Here is a 15,962-nt window from a genome sequence, read left to right on the forward strand (position 1 = left end):
TTAGAATTTATATGTAAGCACGATAGCTAACCGATCCAATCCTCGATGAAAAAAAAAAAAAAAAAAAAAAAAAAAAACGAGTATTCGTAACGAGCTCATCGGCCGATCCCGAAAATCCCGTGAAAGCCCCGCGGGCGCACGTGGAAGGTGGATCGATGAATCGGTCCCCCCGAGCGGATCCCTCTCCTTTCTCCTCGCGGCGCGTGTTCCGTCCTTCGCGCATGGGACCGGTTCTTTCTTTCAGTCGGCGAGGAACTTTCGAGGTACGAGCGCGCGCGCCCGCTCACTTTTTTACCCAACTATACGTACTTACCCAAAGTACCTGAGTAACCGAGCGCTCCTCTGCCGATTTTTTTACAGTAATATCGGTATCGGATAAAAACGTGAAACAAGCCGGTTCGGGTACATCGTTATCCGGACGGCGCGCTCGATGTGACGATCCCGAGGTAGGCGAAAGATCGGTATCGGTAGAGATGGGCCCGCAGAGGAAGCTGATCGTCGCCCTGGTCCCACTGCTCGTGGCGCTGCTCGGAAAATGCCAGAGCTCGGACATGCTGCGGTCCCTGCCGAAAAACGTCAGCGGCTACCTCGTCAGCAGGGACGGGCAGTTTTACGTCCAGCCGGCACTCGAAAATCAGAGGTATACTTACTTTTCATCATTAGCGATTTAATCGGCTTCCCGTACGCGACTCGATTGATCGTTTTCGCTCAACAATGTTAACATGGCAAAACAGTTACGCTGCACTTACCTAAGTACACCTAAAATGTACAACACCGTATAAATTATGATAAATATCAGTTTGAGGAATTCTCGTTGCTGCGGTGCAGATACGTGTAGGTGGGGGTTCGCGAAACCACGTTTTTGGGACCATTTTTTCAGACTACTTACGTTCGTGAACGTGTAACGTTATACATTCTCCAACTATTCGAATCTGCCGATGTGATCTACACGATAAACGTGTAAATAGTGCGGAAGACCGAGTATCAAACTTTTTTAAACTTTACAATACAAACCTACTTACAATTGCGCACCTTATACTGTATATGGTTAAAATATATAATTTTATGAGGTAAGACGTATGGCACTGCAATACACACTTGTCTCATTGTTGCCCATGTAGATATATATTTTTGTGATTTCACACCGACTTCCTAATGGGCCTCTCTGCGATTTCCCGTTAATTGAATGGTAATGAAAAATTTTTTAAAAAAATTAACAAGCAGCGATTTCACTAGAGCAGCGTACAGGTAAGGAGGATGTGAAATTTCATAGTCGCAACGTGTCAACCGATCTTTAAAAGGTGCGAAAGAAAAGTGAGCGAGTTCGCGAAAAGGGAGACAACAAGAAGAAACTCATCGCTGACGACGATAATCACGACCCCCTCCTTCCAAAGCTCGAGTTCTACTTGCGCTCCCATGATGATTTATCGGCTCGCGGCACCATACATATACCTTATTTGCGCACATCAGGTGCAAGTGGCTATCTTATCACACTGCACCGTACATACTTATCATACCAGTCCAACACATATTATATACTCGGCGCACCAGATCCCGTAGATGCAATCAAGCTCGCGCCGGACTTTCTCCCGCGGGTATATCATAATATACGGTCCTTTTCTCCGTTTCAATGATAGGTGGGTATACCCCCCCCCCACCCTCTCGGTCGCACGCATTGCCCGTAAGTGTACACACCTGTGCCAATTCCGTTAAGTACACACGCGGAGCGATAAAGAAATAAAAACGAAAAAGACGAGGAGGGAGGGAGAGAGAGAGAGAGAGTAACGTTAGCATGATTTCACTCGAGCAGCAATGGAGAGCGAGGAGTCGAAAACGAGTCGCGAGCAAACGACGAGGAAAGTTGGACCGAGGGAGGAGAGGAGAGCTGGCGCTCCGATAACGAGCTGGTGGACGGAGATGATGAGGACGATGACGAGTCCTGGTCGTCGAGGAGGGGCTCGTTGTGGTGGTGGGAGCGGGGCACGAGATCGCGCGGCTTCTCGATTTTCGGGATGCTGGAGTCAGCGGTGGGGATGGTGGGCAAGTTCCTCGGGGGTATGATCTTCGAGGACGAGGAGGACATCGAGAGCAAGGACAGCGCGGCTAACTACAGGGGCCACCAGCTGCTGAGGCTCACGGCCAAGACGAAGAAGCAGGTGCGTTACCTCCAACAGTTGAGGACCGACGAGCCCGACGACGTCAAGTTTTGGACGAATCCCGTCAAGGACAAGTGAGTCGTTGCACGATTGTACTTTGATACATTGTACTTCTTTGTTTGATTGTGTATAATTGGGTGGTCGATGGGTTTTTAGGGCCACGGATGTTTTGGTGTCTTCGAGGTTGTTGAACGATGTCAAGGAGTTTTTCCGAGAAAAGGGCATCAACTACGTCATGCTGATGTCCGATCTTGAGGCGAGTGCAAATAATATACACTTCCAACATTATTATTTTTTTTTACATTTCAATCATAATGAGTTACGAGCGTTATATCTTTGCAGAAGGCCATAAAATCTCAGAACCCCCGTATGCCCAAGGAACGTCGCCAAGATTTGTTCTCGTCGCAGGGCCACGCCATGACGTGGAAACGGTACCACCGATTCAAAGGTCTGCATATATCTTTGAGAAGATTTGTTGGTAATTGTTTTTTTTTTTTTTTCATAACTGACGTTTTGCTTTTTCCACAGACGTAATGGGTTACCTGGATTACTTGGCCTCGAAGTATCCTCAAATAGTCGAAGTAGTGTCGATAGGCAAGAGTTTCGAAGGGCGGCCCTTGAAAATTGTCAAAGTGTCGACTGGCGCTAACGTTAACGGAGAACCAAAGCCTGCCATTTGGATCGACGCCGGTACGTTTTTTTACATCATATATTTAATATAGGTATTACAATTTCACGAGTTTGGAAATTTATCGCCTCGCGATACTGAAAAGTACAAAAAAGGCGTAAATTTAGAAAAAAACTCGAACGTAAATTTTTTGTGACATTTTGCTGGGCAGTGACTACTAAACGCGAGGTAAAATTTCATGTATGGTTCGGTACTTATGGTTTAACTAAATTTTTCATGACCAATAACACATTCGCTGTTTTCTAAATACAAGTTTTTTTTTTTCTTGATTTTCGACTCAAAATAAAACCACAGTTCAAGGATAAAAATGTTAAATTTTTTTTTTTTCTAATATAAATTGATGGCTTTTGTGGTCGTTACTTGGTACCGTTAAAAAGTTTATAATTCTCTCTGTCATTTCCAAAAAAAAAGGGAATTCATATATTCTGAATTTTAATAAATTTTCACTTGAAACGTATACCATCCGCATCAGGCCTAGTTTTAGTCACGTACAAAGACCATTAATTTATTACGTCCCCCCTCCCCTCCCTTCTCTAGGGCAATTTGTCATGCTCGCCTTTAATTTGCATTCCAAACCATCCTCGTCCTGAGATCTTTCTCCCTGAATTTGCATTCCGCATCTGTCCGCGTATGTGGTCGACGAAAACAGATGTCGTCCAAGAAAGTTGACGTACCGAAAAGCCGTTAAACTGTCGCGTGTGCGCTCGTGACCTTTTTCTCAAAAGGTAAAAACTAAATAGCCTCACGTGGACAATTAGGCGCGGGGCTCGAGTGCGAGGCGCTTGTAAAAATTTATTACGTCAAGAATAGAGTGTACTTAAAATGTCACCGTAATAGGTGCCGTACCGCGTGTGCGTACAAAAACAACAACAGCATATAAATATGTCCACCATAAAAGCATATGTAACTGTTATTCGTATGGGTTATTTTTTTTCTTTTTTATTCTACTTTTCTCCTCTAAAACCCATAGGAATGCACGCCCGAGAATGGATAAGCGTGGCGGTGACGACCTACATATTAAACCAGCTGGTCGAGAAGAACGAGAACTACACGCGGCTGCTGGACATCACCGACTGGGTAATAATGCCCGTGGCCAATCCCGATGGGTACGAGTATACCCACACGGACGACCGTCTGTGGCGGAAGACCCGCAGCACCCACGACGCTGAGCCCCAGGATGATACGAGGTATACGTGAGATTTGTACATCAATACATTGGGTGACAAAAAAAAATCCATTTAAAGCCATTTGTTGCACTTTACGAGCCAATCAATGGGCCGCTTCCTCTTCTTACGGTACACTCCATGAAAACACATTTAGAATCTAAGTTTATGAAAGTAATATAATGATCAGGATGATGATGATGATGATAAGAGTGCTTCTTGGGCGCCGATCAGGGACTAATTTGAATTATTCATTCGAATGAAGTGGATGCCTACGTATAATATACCTATACATATTAGGCTCCTGTGTGTATAATATGTATGAATAATTGAGCAGGCAAGCTCCCGGTTTCCTGCACGTGGTCTCCCAGTACACAAAGTGGCTGTTCGGCGGGAGTTGCGAGGGTGTGGACCCGAACCGTAATTTTCACATCCACTGGGGTGACGATAAAATTGGCGCCAGCACTGACCCCTGCGCTGACACGTACCAGGGCCCGAGCCCGTTCTCGGAGCCGGAGACCAGGGCCATCTCCAACTACATCATGAAGAACAAGAAGTTTATCAAGTAAGCCCGATTACTTTCGGCTCGATCATCCAGTATATTTTACTCCACGAGCATTCATGAGTGTCATGGTATTTTATGTTATTTCGACTGATTTTTGCGACTAGTCTCATCTCGTGTATTTCGTGATAACAATTGATGATTTAATTGATTTTATTTGCGAGTAATCTAAACGATGATATGTTTTGAGAAACAGAACTTTTAAGAAAACTGATACATGAGACATTAAAAAAAAAAAAAAAAAAAAAAAAAAAAAAAAAAAAAGGAAAAAAATAAAACCAGAATAAACGTACATGATTAGAATAAACGCGCAGGGGGCCACAGAGATATTATCTCGGTTGGCTCGACGCGAAGAATTGCATACGCGTATAATCTAGTTTTCGTATACCAACTGCACTCAATATTGCCTATCTCCTGTTATAAGTTTTTATGTGTCTTTGTCTTGCAGGAGCTACTTGACTATGCATTCCTATTCCCAAATGATCCTGTGTTGCGGTCTCACGCGCACGAGGCCGGCCGATTTCGACGACCTGATGAACATTGCGAATAAAGCGAAAAAGGCCATTGCCAAGGTCAACGGCATCGAGTACAGGGTGGGCTCCGCGGCCGAGCTCCTTTACCCGACGACAGGTCAGAACACAGCATACATTTTTCCGAAAAGTGCATTATTTTTTCTAAACAATTTTTTTTTTTTCAACACTATTTACAAGCACAGTACAATGAATTTTTCTATTTTTTTTTCTTTCTTTTTTTTTTTTTTTTTTTTTTTAGATAAACGCAATTCACATCAGATATGAAAGTTTTGTATTATAAAGTAATTGATATGAAATGTCAAATTAATTTTTCTTTTTTTTGTCTAAAATTGTGTTTTTTTTCTTTCAAATTATAACGTGAAATGGAAAAAATTTATGCCAAGTAACATATGATATGTGTTACGAGAAGTGGTTGAAGCAATTTTTTTAGCATAAATAAAAAATATCCGTGTCAATGTATGTATAAAATAATGATCGTTATTGTTTTGATCGGTAACAGGTTCGTCGGACGACTGGGCCAAGGAGATAGCGGGTATAAAGAACTCGTTCACGATAGAGCTGCGCGATCGAGGAAACTACGGCTTCCTCCTGCCGGCCTCGCAGATCATCCCGACCGCCCGCGAGACGTGGGCAGGCGTGCGGGTGATTGCGCGTATGTCCGCGGCGCAGGGCAACAACACCTGACCTCGCAAGTGATGACGCGCGTATACATAGATATGCTCTCTGTGTCTACAGGGTCGATCGCCAAAGTAGAGTAGATAAATACCTTTTGTGCGACGGAAATTAAAGAGTTCGAAGAAAACTTTACCTGTACGCATGTGTGCTCTCGGGATGTTCAACAGTGGGTGCCGAGAGTGCCAATACTAAGTATCGATAAGGACAATAAGTGTTTAACGAATGTGTGTGCGAGAGAGAGAGAGAAAAATCGGCACAATGGCTGGTTAGTGTGCCGATTTTGGGAATCCTTGGTTGGAAGCAAAGAATAAATATAAAGGACAATTATGTATTGTTTATACCGAAGCTTATTTTATTCGAAATGGGATGATGAAATGGGTACGGACGTGTGGTTATCGCCAAGGTGTCATGCTTTTTCTCCGATTGATGCTTCTTTCGGTACCGTCACGTTACTTATACCTCATGTTTATTTATATTTTAATGACAAATAATCTTGACAGCGTACGTTTACCTGCCCATTGTTGGCTTTGTGCGTTCGTTAATTTATTTGTTTGCGTGTATGAGTAATAAAATCTTGTACTTGTTAATTCTCTGTTTATTTATATAATTGTTTTTTTTTTTTTTTTTTTTTTTTTTTTTTTTTCTATTAACAATAAGAGAAATTAAAAATTTTAATCAGACAACTTTTAGTTTTTAATCGATCCCACGTTATTTTTTTTCGTTTTTTATAATGCATTTTATTATGATGATTGATATTAAATAAATATTTCTCTCTACAAGCTGTGAGTACATAGCACAAAAAAAAAATTTACTTGATAAAGGTATTATTATATTTATGTGTGTAGAATGACTTAGTAGTAGTTAGTATCTTACGAAAGACAGTGAAAGCGGTTAAATAAAATTAGCAACAATAATTGAAGGACTTGATTCAGGTTCACTTGTATTAATATTAAAGTGAGAAATAATAATTATATAAACATATTAAATTAATTAGAATGTATTGAATTTCACGTAGAATTACTCATTTTTAACATGTTTGTTACTTATTTCCACGAAGTATGTTTCAATTCAAAATCAAAGCTATTGGAATAATACTCAAAAAAACGGTTGCAACTCCCATCAAAAGGACTGAAGTGAAAGAAAAAAAAAAAAAATTACTACTGTTTTAATTTACGTTTTGAACTATTATTTCTAAAAAATTTATAGTTTTAGTAAAACTCATTGCAGTGCAATTCGAATCAGTGCTCTATTATTTTTATACGAGAAAAGTATGACTGGATTATTCATGACTCTAGATTACCAGAACTGATCGTTCTTTGAATCAAAACAATAATACTGAAACATAAGAAAAAAAAAAAAAAAAAAAATAGAAATGTTAAAATTCATTGAAAAGTACGAGAAAAGTGGTTTTTACAAGTTTTGTTTCACTAGGCAGATCAGGTGCGCTTTGCGCACTAATGAAAAATATTTTCTAATGATGCTTATTTTGATTAGTACTTATTTAATTTAAAAATGGTATTGACTGTTTGATCATTTAATTTTTCTATTTTACCGAAAAAATATGTTGTACCGTACATAACCGATGTACTATAATGTTATTACCGTCTTCTACATTTTACATTTTACTTTTTTTTCCAAACCCAAAATGGACCAATGAAATTATAATTTTAATTACGATTTGTAAATACAAAGAATGATTTTAAACATGTTCCGCTCCCTTGTTGTACATATTTTAAATGAGCAGAATTTTCTTGAAACCTATCTTATTTGCGAATGAGATGCATTCTATGTTATATTGGTGGTGCATGCATAGTTTAACTAGTAAAGATGCCCCATGGGTCACCGGATTGGTTGGCGGCGTGGTCCCAGTTTAAAGCTCGCAAATCGTCACTGCTTATGTTATTTTGGTTCAAGTCTTAATAGATATGATTTTTTAAATCATTTGTTAATTTTCTATCGGGCAATCCACTTTTTTCTTTGATTAGTTTATCTAAGCAGAATCTATGGTGCGTCAATTTACTCAAGTCTACTCCACACTTTTCCATTAAACCTTGCTTGGTAAAATATGGTTGTAGAATGTATATGTTGTTTTATTGGACGAGGACTATGAAATATATGATGTTAATTGGATGATTCATCGATGGCCGCGTTCCTCTGATTGGTGCAGGGAATAGGGATCATCGACGCGACATATGAAGATTTGCAGTTACGATGACTTATATCTACGAACAATTAACTTTCAATTGATATTGGCAAAGTTTAATTAATATACTATAATTATTTCTCTTCACGTGACAATAAAATTTGTGCCTGTTAAGTTGTAATTTTGTTGACAACTTTCATTATACTGCAGTTGAAGCCGCAATATTGCCAAAGGAGTTTTTTTTTTTTTTTTTTTTTTTTTTTACGTGACTTTTGTATTAAGAATTTGTAAGAATTGTAACCATTATCTGTTGATTTTCATTCACGAGAAACGCATGACTGGATTATCCTAGACCACAAGCGCTGATGGTTTTCCGAATGAAAATAATTTTAAACACCAAGAAAATAATCTAATCGTCGAAACTCGGCGGGGAATTCGGGAAAAGCTGCGATGCAAATACATATGATTCTCATGGGGTGATCTCGTGCGGCGCATCTCCCTGCGCCGAGGGCCCGACGGTTTACGCGAGAGTGAGCGCGTTTATCGGCTGGATCGATGTTGTAGTTGTTAACAATCGTTAGATCACTCGGAGAACAAAAATATTTATCATTTGTTTGGTACTTTTTTCCCTTTGCTGATGGATTTATCGTCAAAAATGTTGACTGTCCGTACAGATTAAGCCATAACACGATTGTACTCTTATCTCATTTCCCGAGTATAACAGATCACTGAAGTGTACAAAAAAAAAAAAAATTGTTTCAAGTAACCATCTATATACTGAGAAAGTCAATAGTTTCTCAATAGATGCATTGCAAGACCCATCGATATACATATATGTATATAGATTACATAAAATTAAAGCAAACAAAAAAGGCAAAAGGAATTCTTTTGCAAGTAGATAAATTTGTTGTTACAAGCCTGTTACGAAACGCCTGTAGTCGGTTTGAGCCGAAGAATTAGCGTAAGACCAGCGGTTGCTTACAACGGACGAGTGCGTTTTACCTTTTCCCATCGGAACAGTCAGGGAAAAAAAAAAAAAAAAAAAAAAAAAAAAAAGTTTTACAGTGCAATAAATCGAACGAATAGTGCAATACATACCTGCTACTTTGTTATTTAACGATACATTTTTTTTAAACGTGGAGACACATGCCAGATACATATGTTAATGTCTAATAATTTTCTCCACAAAGTACTAATAAAGTGAATGTTACTAAAAACAATATTTCTTTTCTACCTACATATTATACAAACACACGGATATTGATTTTTTGTTTCCATATTTTATCGTAATAAGCATCCAATTTAGTGGAAAAACTAAATTTCTAATAAAATTCGGTGTGCCATTGTAACGTTGTCTTCCCTCTAATTCGAGTACGTACAATAAAAGTGTTTGTCGAGTAAAGTGAGAAAATAACTAGTGAAATAAACGCCATGAAACATACGAGTGGTACACATGTGCCGTAGATGAGATATGTTTACATTATTTTATTTATTTTAAACTATGACCCAAACTGATGGAAAATTTTTTGTTGTACTTTTAAAGCGATAGATTACACATATACTTAGTTATGAATTTGCCATTTTCTATTACTAAGTTGTTCGGTTTTTTAATGGTCCTAATGGGTCACAAAAGTACAAGTGGACATAAATCTCTCAATTTTCAACGGATAAGACCCATAGATATAGACATAACTAAAAAGTCGAGGAAACAACAAAGAAAAGAAGAAATCATTTCGCAAAACTGTGTCAGCGAAACGCGCGACGAACGGTGACTTTCCGATTAGTCATGTGTCGAAACGCCGATACAAGAGCCTTAACATCATATATATACACTATTGAAGAATTAGCGTAAGACAAGCGCCCGCTCGTGTATACAGGAAGAAAAGGCACCCAGCCTTTGACATCGAAGCGGTGTACACATAAGAGAGGAAAAAGCCGTTTTCAATCAATGGCCATTTACGGCAAAGCACTTCCGCCGTTCCGCGTAAAATGATCGAGCCAACGGCGCGCCTGCAGCTTGCCCAATGATTCGCCGCTCTCTCTCTTTCTCCCAAAGTCCCAACTCTTCTCTGCTCGTTATACCCGCATCGACAGATTCGTAGGTACCGAGTGCGGAGCTCGCGCCAGCGCTGCAGATACACATCGATAACCACACCGTGATCACAACTTTTGAGTCGCGTCCGGAATCAACGTAGGATGAAAAGGCTGTTGCTGCTCGTTTTGCTCCTCGTCGACCAGACCCGACGCGGCGAGGGTGAGTGTACACACCTGTACTCCGAGTATAATAAATGGTAAAAAATAATTTTCTCGTTGTTCGGTTACCCGTGTTGTAGGGACGGAAACGTCGGAGCTTGCTCTGCTGGCGGAGCGGCCGACGCGCATCGTCGGGGGCAAGGACTCGGAGAAGGGCCGCCACCCGTGGCAGGTCTCCCTACACTGGTTCAACAAGAAGCGCGGCATCCGGCCGCGGCACGTGTGCGGTTGGTCCTCGAATGTTTTTACTCTTTTTTTTTTTTTTTTTTTCAACACCACTCTTTAAGCTATATACTTTGTTCAAAACGTGGGCCATTGTAACTGTGGTGGTGCGCAAAAACAAGCCCCGAAATTTCGGAAAAGGCCGTGCCATTTTTCTTACGTACTCGTGATTCTGACGATGACGGCACGTGCGAATGAAAGAAAAAAAAAAAAAAAATTAGCATTAATGTTCGTGCCCGACAAATGTGAAACAGGTGGGACGCTCCTGGCCTCGGGCTGGGTCCTGACTGCCGGGCACTGCCAGACGTTGAGTCCGAAGCGTCCGGGGGGCCAATACATGGTACTGGCGGGTAAGCACGAGCTCGGCACTCCGGAGGACACGGAGCAGACGCGCCTCGTCGAGGAGACCTTTGTCCATCCCGAGTACTCGGGGTAAGTGGGACGCGTGCAATGCGCCCGAACGACAATACATGTATACATTACACGTGCGCTACAGCTCGGTGGGGCCGAACGACATAGCGCTGATGAAACTGGAGAGGCCCTTCGAGCTGAACGAGTACGTGTCGACGGTGTCGCTGCCCTACGCGGACCAGATGCACAGCGGCGACGCGATACTCACGGGTTGGGGCAGTGTCTCCCGCACCAGGAAACCCGAGTCCCCGCGGGTGCTGCAGGTGGCAACTCTACCGCTGCTGGATTACGAGGAGTGCAAGGAGGTTCTGGACGAGCGCCTCAGGAGGGAGGACGAGAACCCCATTGATCCCACCAACGTTTGCACGGGACCGCTCGACGGCTCCCAGTCGGCGTGCAAGGTATTATAAGTGCATTACAATTTTATACAAGTATATAGTATATGTACAATAAACAAGACATTTTTTATATTTGCAGGGAGACTCGGGTGGTCCGCTGGTCGTGATAAACTCCCTCGACATGGTTGAAATCATCGGTGTGGTCAGTTGGGGCATATATCCGTGCGCGAAACGCAACAGGTGAGAATTACGTTTACCAAGTATATATTATACATTGGGCATAATATGCCATTGTTGCATATTCGATTGCTTTTTCGGTCATTGGGGGTAAAAGATAATAATTAGTATACGAGTAAAATATTGCATTTTAGAAGTAATAATCAAAAACATTTTGTTTGAAAATTAAAAAAATCTTTACTTTATTCAAAATGAAATATTTGCTACTGTGCTTTTTATTTGGTATTTTGTTTCAATTGCAATAATAAAAACTAAAGGAGCATTTAATTGCGATAAAATCAAACGGAGCATGTTACTTAAACGTAATGTCGTATCTCTTTGACAGTCCGTCGGTGTACACGAGAGTCTCGGCCTTTGTTCCCTGGATTCATCAAATAATGCGGGACAACTGAGATAAAGAACAAAAGAACATAAAGTTGACGTGTATTATTGATACCCCATCCTGTGCTTGAAACAACATAATATAAAAAAGCCTCGTGAATCGAAATTTTGTGATACTCAAAAAGTAGGAAAAAAATGTATAGATTGTAAATAACCAAATAAACGAAGAATTTTACTCGTTACTCTCGAGACTCGACAAAACTTTTCATTATTTTCCTTATCCGAACATACACAAAAAAACAGCTCTGCATCTGCCAAATTGCAGCTCAACAATTATCGCGAATCTTTGGTCGACGAGCGTTCGTTTGCTGCTCATACAAAGACTGTATTCGTGAAGAAAGTAAGTATATGTGTATACGTGTGTACAAGTAACGGATTGGTTATAAGTAGTTGACCTCGGGAGAGATAAACCGTTTTCCCCGTTGAATTTCGTGGTACTCCCACTCTCGCTGCTGGTGGCATCGTCACCATCATTATTATTGTTATTATCATACTATTACATTATGTAGGTGTATACAAGCCAAAGTGACTTGAAACCAGTTTTTGCCCGAGCACGTCATTTTGCGGAAGTTGTTATGCGCGAGTGATTCGGCAAACGAATAAAGCAAGTCTTTTTTCTTGGCAAGTTTTTTTTTTTTTTTTTTTTTTTTCATCTCTCGTCGTTATTTCTCAACTCAAAGAGACCGGGAGAATGAAAAAGGCTCGAAGGAGGAGAAAGGATTTCATGAACCCGATACCAATACATATATAAATATATATATACTTTTGCAAAACGTCGATTATTATTATTATTATGATTATTTACAAGGACTACAAATTATCGTACATGAATAAATAAACAAACAATTATATATAGGTACGAGTACAAAAATATCACTATACCGAAGGAGAGAAAACATCACAACTCTTTCGTATGCTTATGCAGACGCGCATGAAATTGGAAGCGCGAAAGCATGCACAGTATATTCTTAATGATAACGATTCACTACACGAATAATAAAAATAGTTATAAAATTATGATTGGACGCGATTTATGTATGTACATGATATTGCAATGTGTGCGAGATACAAACGCAGGCGGATGCTGGAACGGGCATTGATATACATTGTAAGCTCCTACATATATATATATAGTTGAGTATGAGATGAATGACAAAGCGAGCAATTTTCGTATCATATAAGTGGTGCAGCACACGTATGGATCAATTCGCGAGAACAGCTCGAGAGACGACCTGGACGGCAGCAAGGGCCTCGAGGGCCGTAGGCTTGATGTACATCGCCGGAAGGATGAAACCGTATTTTCCCTTGTCACGCAGTTCGATGGTGTAGGCGTACCTAAAAGCGATTGAACCACGTGTTAGGACACAAATCAACACGCGCATTGTACTGCATATTATGATAAGAAAACCCGTACTTTATATCAGCCAAGCCCTTGGCCCAATCGTCCGATCCACCAGCCGCTGGGTACAATGTCGTCTACAAAGGAACAAAAAAAAAAAAAAAACAAATAATTATTCGAACTAAGAAATTACGATTTGAGTTTGGATGTGATTCACGCACAGCGCTGTTGCCGACGGTGTACTCGGTGTTGGAGCCGGCGGCGCGCATAGCCGCAGCCATGCTCCTGCCCACGTTGTCCAGGTCCTTGTAATCTGGGGGGACAACTCGGTCGTAGCCCCAGCAGTAGAGTATGAACTGGCCGTAGCTGTGGAAGGACAGGTACGCCTGTGGACCCGCAAAAGTAATGATTGGTATTGATTATACTCGACCAAAAATCGTTATGATCGGGTCGGACCTTGAAATTGGCGGCACTTATGGCAAAGAAGTTCCGGATGGCGTTGGTCTCGGGCTCGGAGAAGGGACCGGTGCCGGCGTAAGTCTCCCGGCAAGGCTGCTTGCTGGTGCCCAAGCCGCCCCACCGGTACCCAAAGTTGCGATTCAAATCGACACCGATGCAGGAGCCACCTTTCTCTGGGCTGGCGCGGTTCTTCCGCCAGAGCCTATCACCCCGGAAGGTGTACTCGTACCTGACCATTCATGTCGTTATACGGTTGTTCATTGAAAGTCATGAAAATGTGTATAATAAGCGAATGTCTTACCCGTCGGGGTTGACGACGGGCAAAATGTAGTAATCGACCTCGAGCTGCTCGCTGTGCTCGACGAGGTAGTCGATAACGTAAGTGACGGCAGCCGGTGAAATCCACTCTCGGGCGTGAATGCCCCCGTCTATCCAGATGGCCGTCGCGTTCTCTATTCCCTTGCTTATGCGCAGCACCTGTACAACATACACGCATTTATATATATGTATACACGCTCGAGAGCCTCGGCGGTTTTAGCCACTGTCGTTTTCTCTCTCAACTCTTATGCAGCCGATCGCCACTATGAATAAATAAATAAATGTATATGTACACATGTCGTACCTTGAGGGGGCGACCCTCGACCGATTTGCCGATCGTCATGACGGAGCAAATGTGAGGGTACGTGTTGGCCAGGTAATCGAGGTAGCCGTGGATGTCCTCGAGTCTGTGGTAACTCGTCCACTCCATTCTGTGACCTGTACAAGGGTTCTTTTTTTGCTTGAAAGGAGGGACGCAAAAATGCATTATAGGTATAGGAGGACAGATACGCAAATGATGCGCGATCGGATTGAACCAAGGTACAAAAGCCGAAAATCACAATAGATACAAAAAAAAAAAAAAAAAGGAAACAGAAAGAAACAAGAACAAAGGGTCGCTAAAAAAGCCTCACCCTTCCATTGCCAGGGTCGATCACCTCCACCACCACCAGCGTCTAACGAATTAGCTACGGGATATCGAGGAGGACAGTAACTACAGTAGGTATATTTTTTTCGCATCCCCGTGAATTGCAGGGTAGTCTTCCACCAAGCGTAGCGTGCTAAAACACCACTTCAGGCGTCAGTGTTATTAATTAGCTCATCTTCCACTCTCTTATTCTTTTAAGTTCCAAAATGTCCCTGGACAAATATTAAAATCCCGCAGAATACATGTTGTGCGCCATGGTGACGAATAAATAGAAAATGGGTTATCGGAGTAGGCACCGACGGACGGATCATCGAGTTTGAATACAAAGTAACTTTCTCGGGAGCCTATTGTTTTCACGGCCACGCACTCGCCGTCAATGCACCAATCATCCGCCAAAGTGTATCCGCGATATTTTACTCTACCCAACAAACAAACCTAACGAGGGCAAAAACCATCATCCCTCGAGAATACAAGTACTCGCAATGCGTGAGACGCGAATATTAAAATTTGCAAGCAAAAATGACAACTGGTACTTGGCAGCAGCAAAAGCAGCGAGGCGGAGGAGGGTGGGGGGACAAGGACCGAAAAGCACCGGCTATATGGGGAGACGAAAAGAAAAAAAAGAGCAAGAGATCACCATTGCGGCCCTCGAGCTGTTCGAAAAATTCCTCCGATTGGACCGGATTCTCGTGGTCGATCGCCTGCTGCAGATCCCCAATGACGACGTCGTAGTCGATGTGCCGCTGGTGCAGGAAGCGAGAGACGCGCGGTATAACGTCAGGAAGTACTAAAACGTCCATCGAGGTGTCGTTGCCCGACCATAGAGACAAGTCTGCGCGTGTGTGAGAGACGATTACCCAGAAATGCCATGTACTGTTTTGTATAGAAATATTGTTGGAAAAAAAAAAAAAAAAACAAGGGTAACACAATACGAGGCACGAACCCCCTCTCTCCTGGAGGTAATCGATGTAGTCGTTTTTGTCACCGGCCTGGAGATCGATCCTCCAGAGTTGGGCGCCGTCGTAGGTGAGCCTGTCCTCGGCGATGTCCACCGCGGCCACTGCAAGGCAGCACACGGCGCAACGGATAAGCAGCCCGGGGATATCCATGGGGGACGTGCGATTGACCTCGCGACCGCGCTCACCACCGCCTTTTATAATATTCGGAGTAACGGGACAACCACCGTCGACGCTACTCGGGACTTTTTTGTGCCTCCGTACAATATACATATATGTGTGTGTATACACGCTCGACCGAACGTATACGCTTACGCGCGGGCGTGAGAAAGGAAACAAGGAAGAGGTATCAGGACCGAGGTGCGATTCCCTGTATAACATACAACCATCAAGAGGAGCGGGTATATACGTATTCCTCCTGCAGTTGGCGTTTTTTCTTTCTTTCTTTTTATTTTTCGTCGGCCTCCTCTTCGCGCTCGGGC

The 15,962-nt window shown here is 42.2% G+C and overlaps 3 protein-coding genes across 3 annotated transcripts; 2 read left to right on the plus strand and 1 right to left on the minus strand.

Moving 5' to 3' along the window:
- The first annotated feature begins 473 nt into the window (after nt 1-473).
- LOC106642455 (carboxypeptidase B) lies at nt 474-5,786 on the plus strand. Its single transcript, XM_089590501.1, has 9 exons — nt 474-640; nt 1,811-2,230; nt 2,313-2,412; nt 2,499-2,604; nt 2,685-2,846; nt 3,815-4,031; nt 4,345-4,572; nt 5,018-5,199; nt 5,602-5,786. Exons 1-9 carry the CDS (start codon nt 474-476, stop codon nt 5,784-5,786), a joined length of 1,767 nt encoding a protein of 588 aa, XP_089446627.1.
- Nucleotides 5,787-10,116: 4,330 nt separating this feature from the next.
- On the plus strand, nt 10,117-11,817 carry LOC106642456 (lectizyme-like). The gene is made up of 6 exons (XM_014357233.2): nt 10,117-10,174; nt 10,254-10,400; nt 10,650-10,827; nt 10,892-11,207; nt 11,284-11,384; nt 11,707-11,817. Exons 1-6 carry the CDS (start codon nt 10,117-10,119, stop codon nt 11,771-11,773), a joined length of 867 nt encoding a protein of 288 aa, XP_014212719.2. The 3' UTR covers nt 11,774-11,817.
- A 1,147-nt stretch (nt 11,818-12,964) lies between these two features.
- On the minus strand, nt 12,965-15,633 carry LOC106642457 (carboxypeptidase B). Its single transcript, XM_023392537.2, has 9 exons — nt 15,468-15,633; nt 15,162-15,356; nt 14,511-14,657; nt 14,183-14,316; nt 13,862-14,037; nt 13,558-13,789; nt 13,323-13,487; nt 13,177-13,238; nt 12,965-13,097 (listed from the first exon to the last, which is right to left on the minus strand). The coding sequence occupies exons 1-9, from the start codon at nt 15,631-15,633 to the stop codon at nt 12,965-12,967; spliced, it is 1,410 nt and encodes a 469-aa protein (XP_023248305.2).
- Nucleotides 15,634-15,962: the final 329 nt, after the last annotated feature.

This window comes from Copidosoma floridanum, unplaced genomic scaffold, assembly GCF_036245765.1.
Source record: "Copidosoma floridanum isolate Cflo_tuat_1 unplaced genomic scaffold, Cflo_Japanese_pri ptg000012l, whole genome shotgun sequence".
Taxonomy (NCBI): domain Eukaryota; kingdom Metazoa; phylum Arthropoda; class Insecta; order Hymenoptera; family Encyrtidae; genus Copidosoma; species Copidosoma floridanum.

What these genes read in the sequence shown, in the direction of transcription:
- LOC106642455 (XM_089590501.1), top strand. Translation starts at nt 474, where the DNA reads ATGGGCCCGCAGAGGAAGCTGATCGTCGCCCTGGTCCCACTGCTCGTG. An exon ending in TGCTGATGTCCGATCTTGAG is followed by an intron (nt 2,413 to 2,498) that starts GCGAGTGCAAAT and finishes ATATCTTTGCAG; the next exon opens with AAGGCCATAAAATCTCAGAA. An exon ending in TGCCATTTGGATCGACGCCG is followed by an intron (nt 2,847 to 3,814) that starts GTACGTTTTTTT and finishes TAAAACCCATAG; the next exon opens with GAATGCACGCCCGAGAATGG.
- LOC106642456 (XM_014357233.2), top strand. Translation starts at nt 10,117, where the DNA reads ATGAAAAGGCTGTTGCTGCTCGTTTTGCTCCTCGTCGACCAGACCCGA. An exon ending in GTCCATCCCGAGTACTCGGG is followed by an intron (nt 10,828 to 10,891) that starts GTAAGTGGGACG and finishes CGTGCGCTACAG; the next exon opens with CTCGGTGGGGCCGAACGACA. An exon ending in CCGTGCGCGAAACGCAACAG is followed by an intron (nt 11,385 to 11,706) that starts GTGAGAATTACG and finishes TCTCTTTGACAG; the next exon opens with TCCGTCGGTGTACACGAGAG.
- LOC106642457 (XM_023392537.2), bottom strand. Translation starts at nt 15,633, where the DNA reads ATGGATATCCCCGGGCTGCTTATCCGTTGCGCCGTGTGCTGCCTTGCA. An exon ending in TAAGTGCCGCCAATTTCAAG is followed by an intron (nt 13,488 to 13,557) that starts GTCCGACCCGAT and finishes GCGGGTCCACAG; the next exon opens with GCGTACCTGTCCTTCCACAG. An exon ending in AAGGGCTTGGCTGATATAAA is followed by an intron (nt 13,098 to 13,176) that starts GTACGGGTTTTC and finishes AATCGCTTTTAG; the next exon opens with GTACGCCTACACCATCGAAC.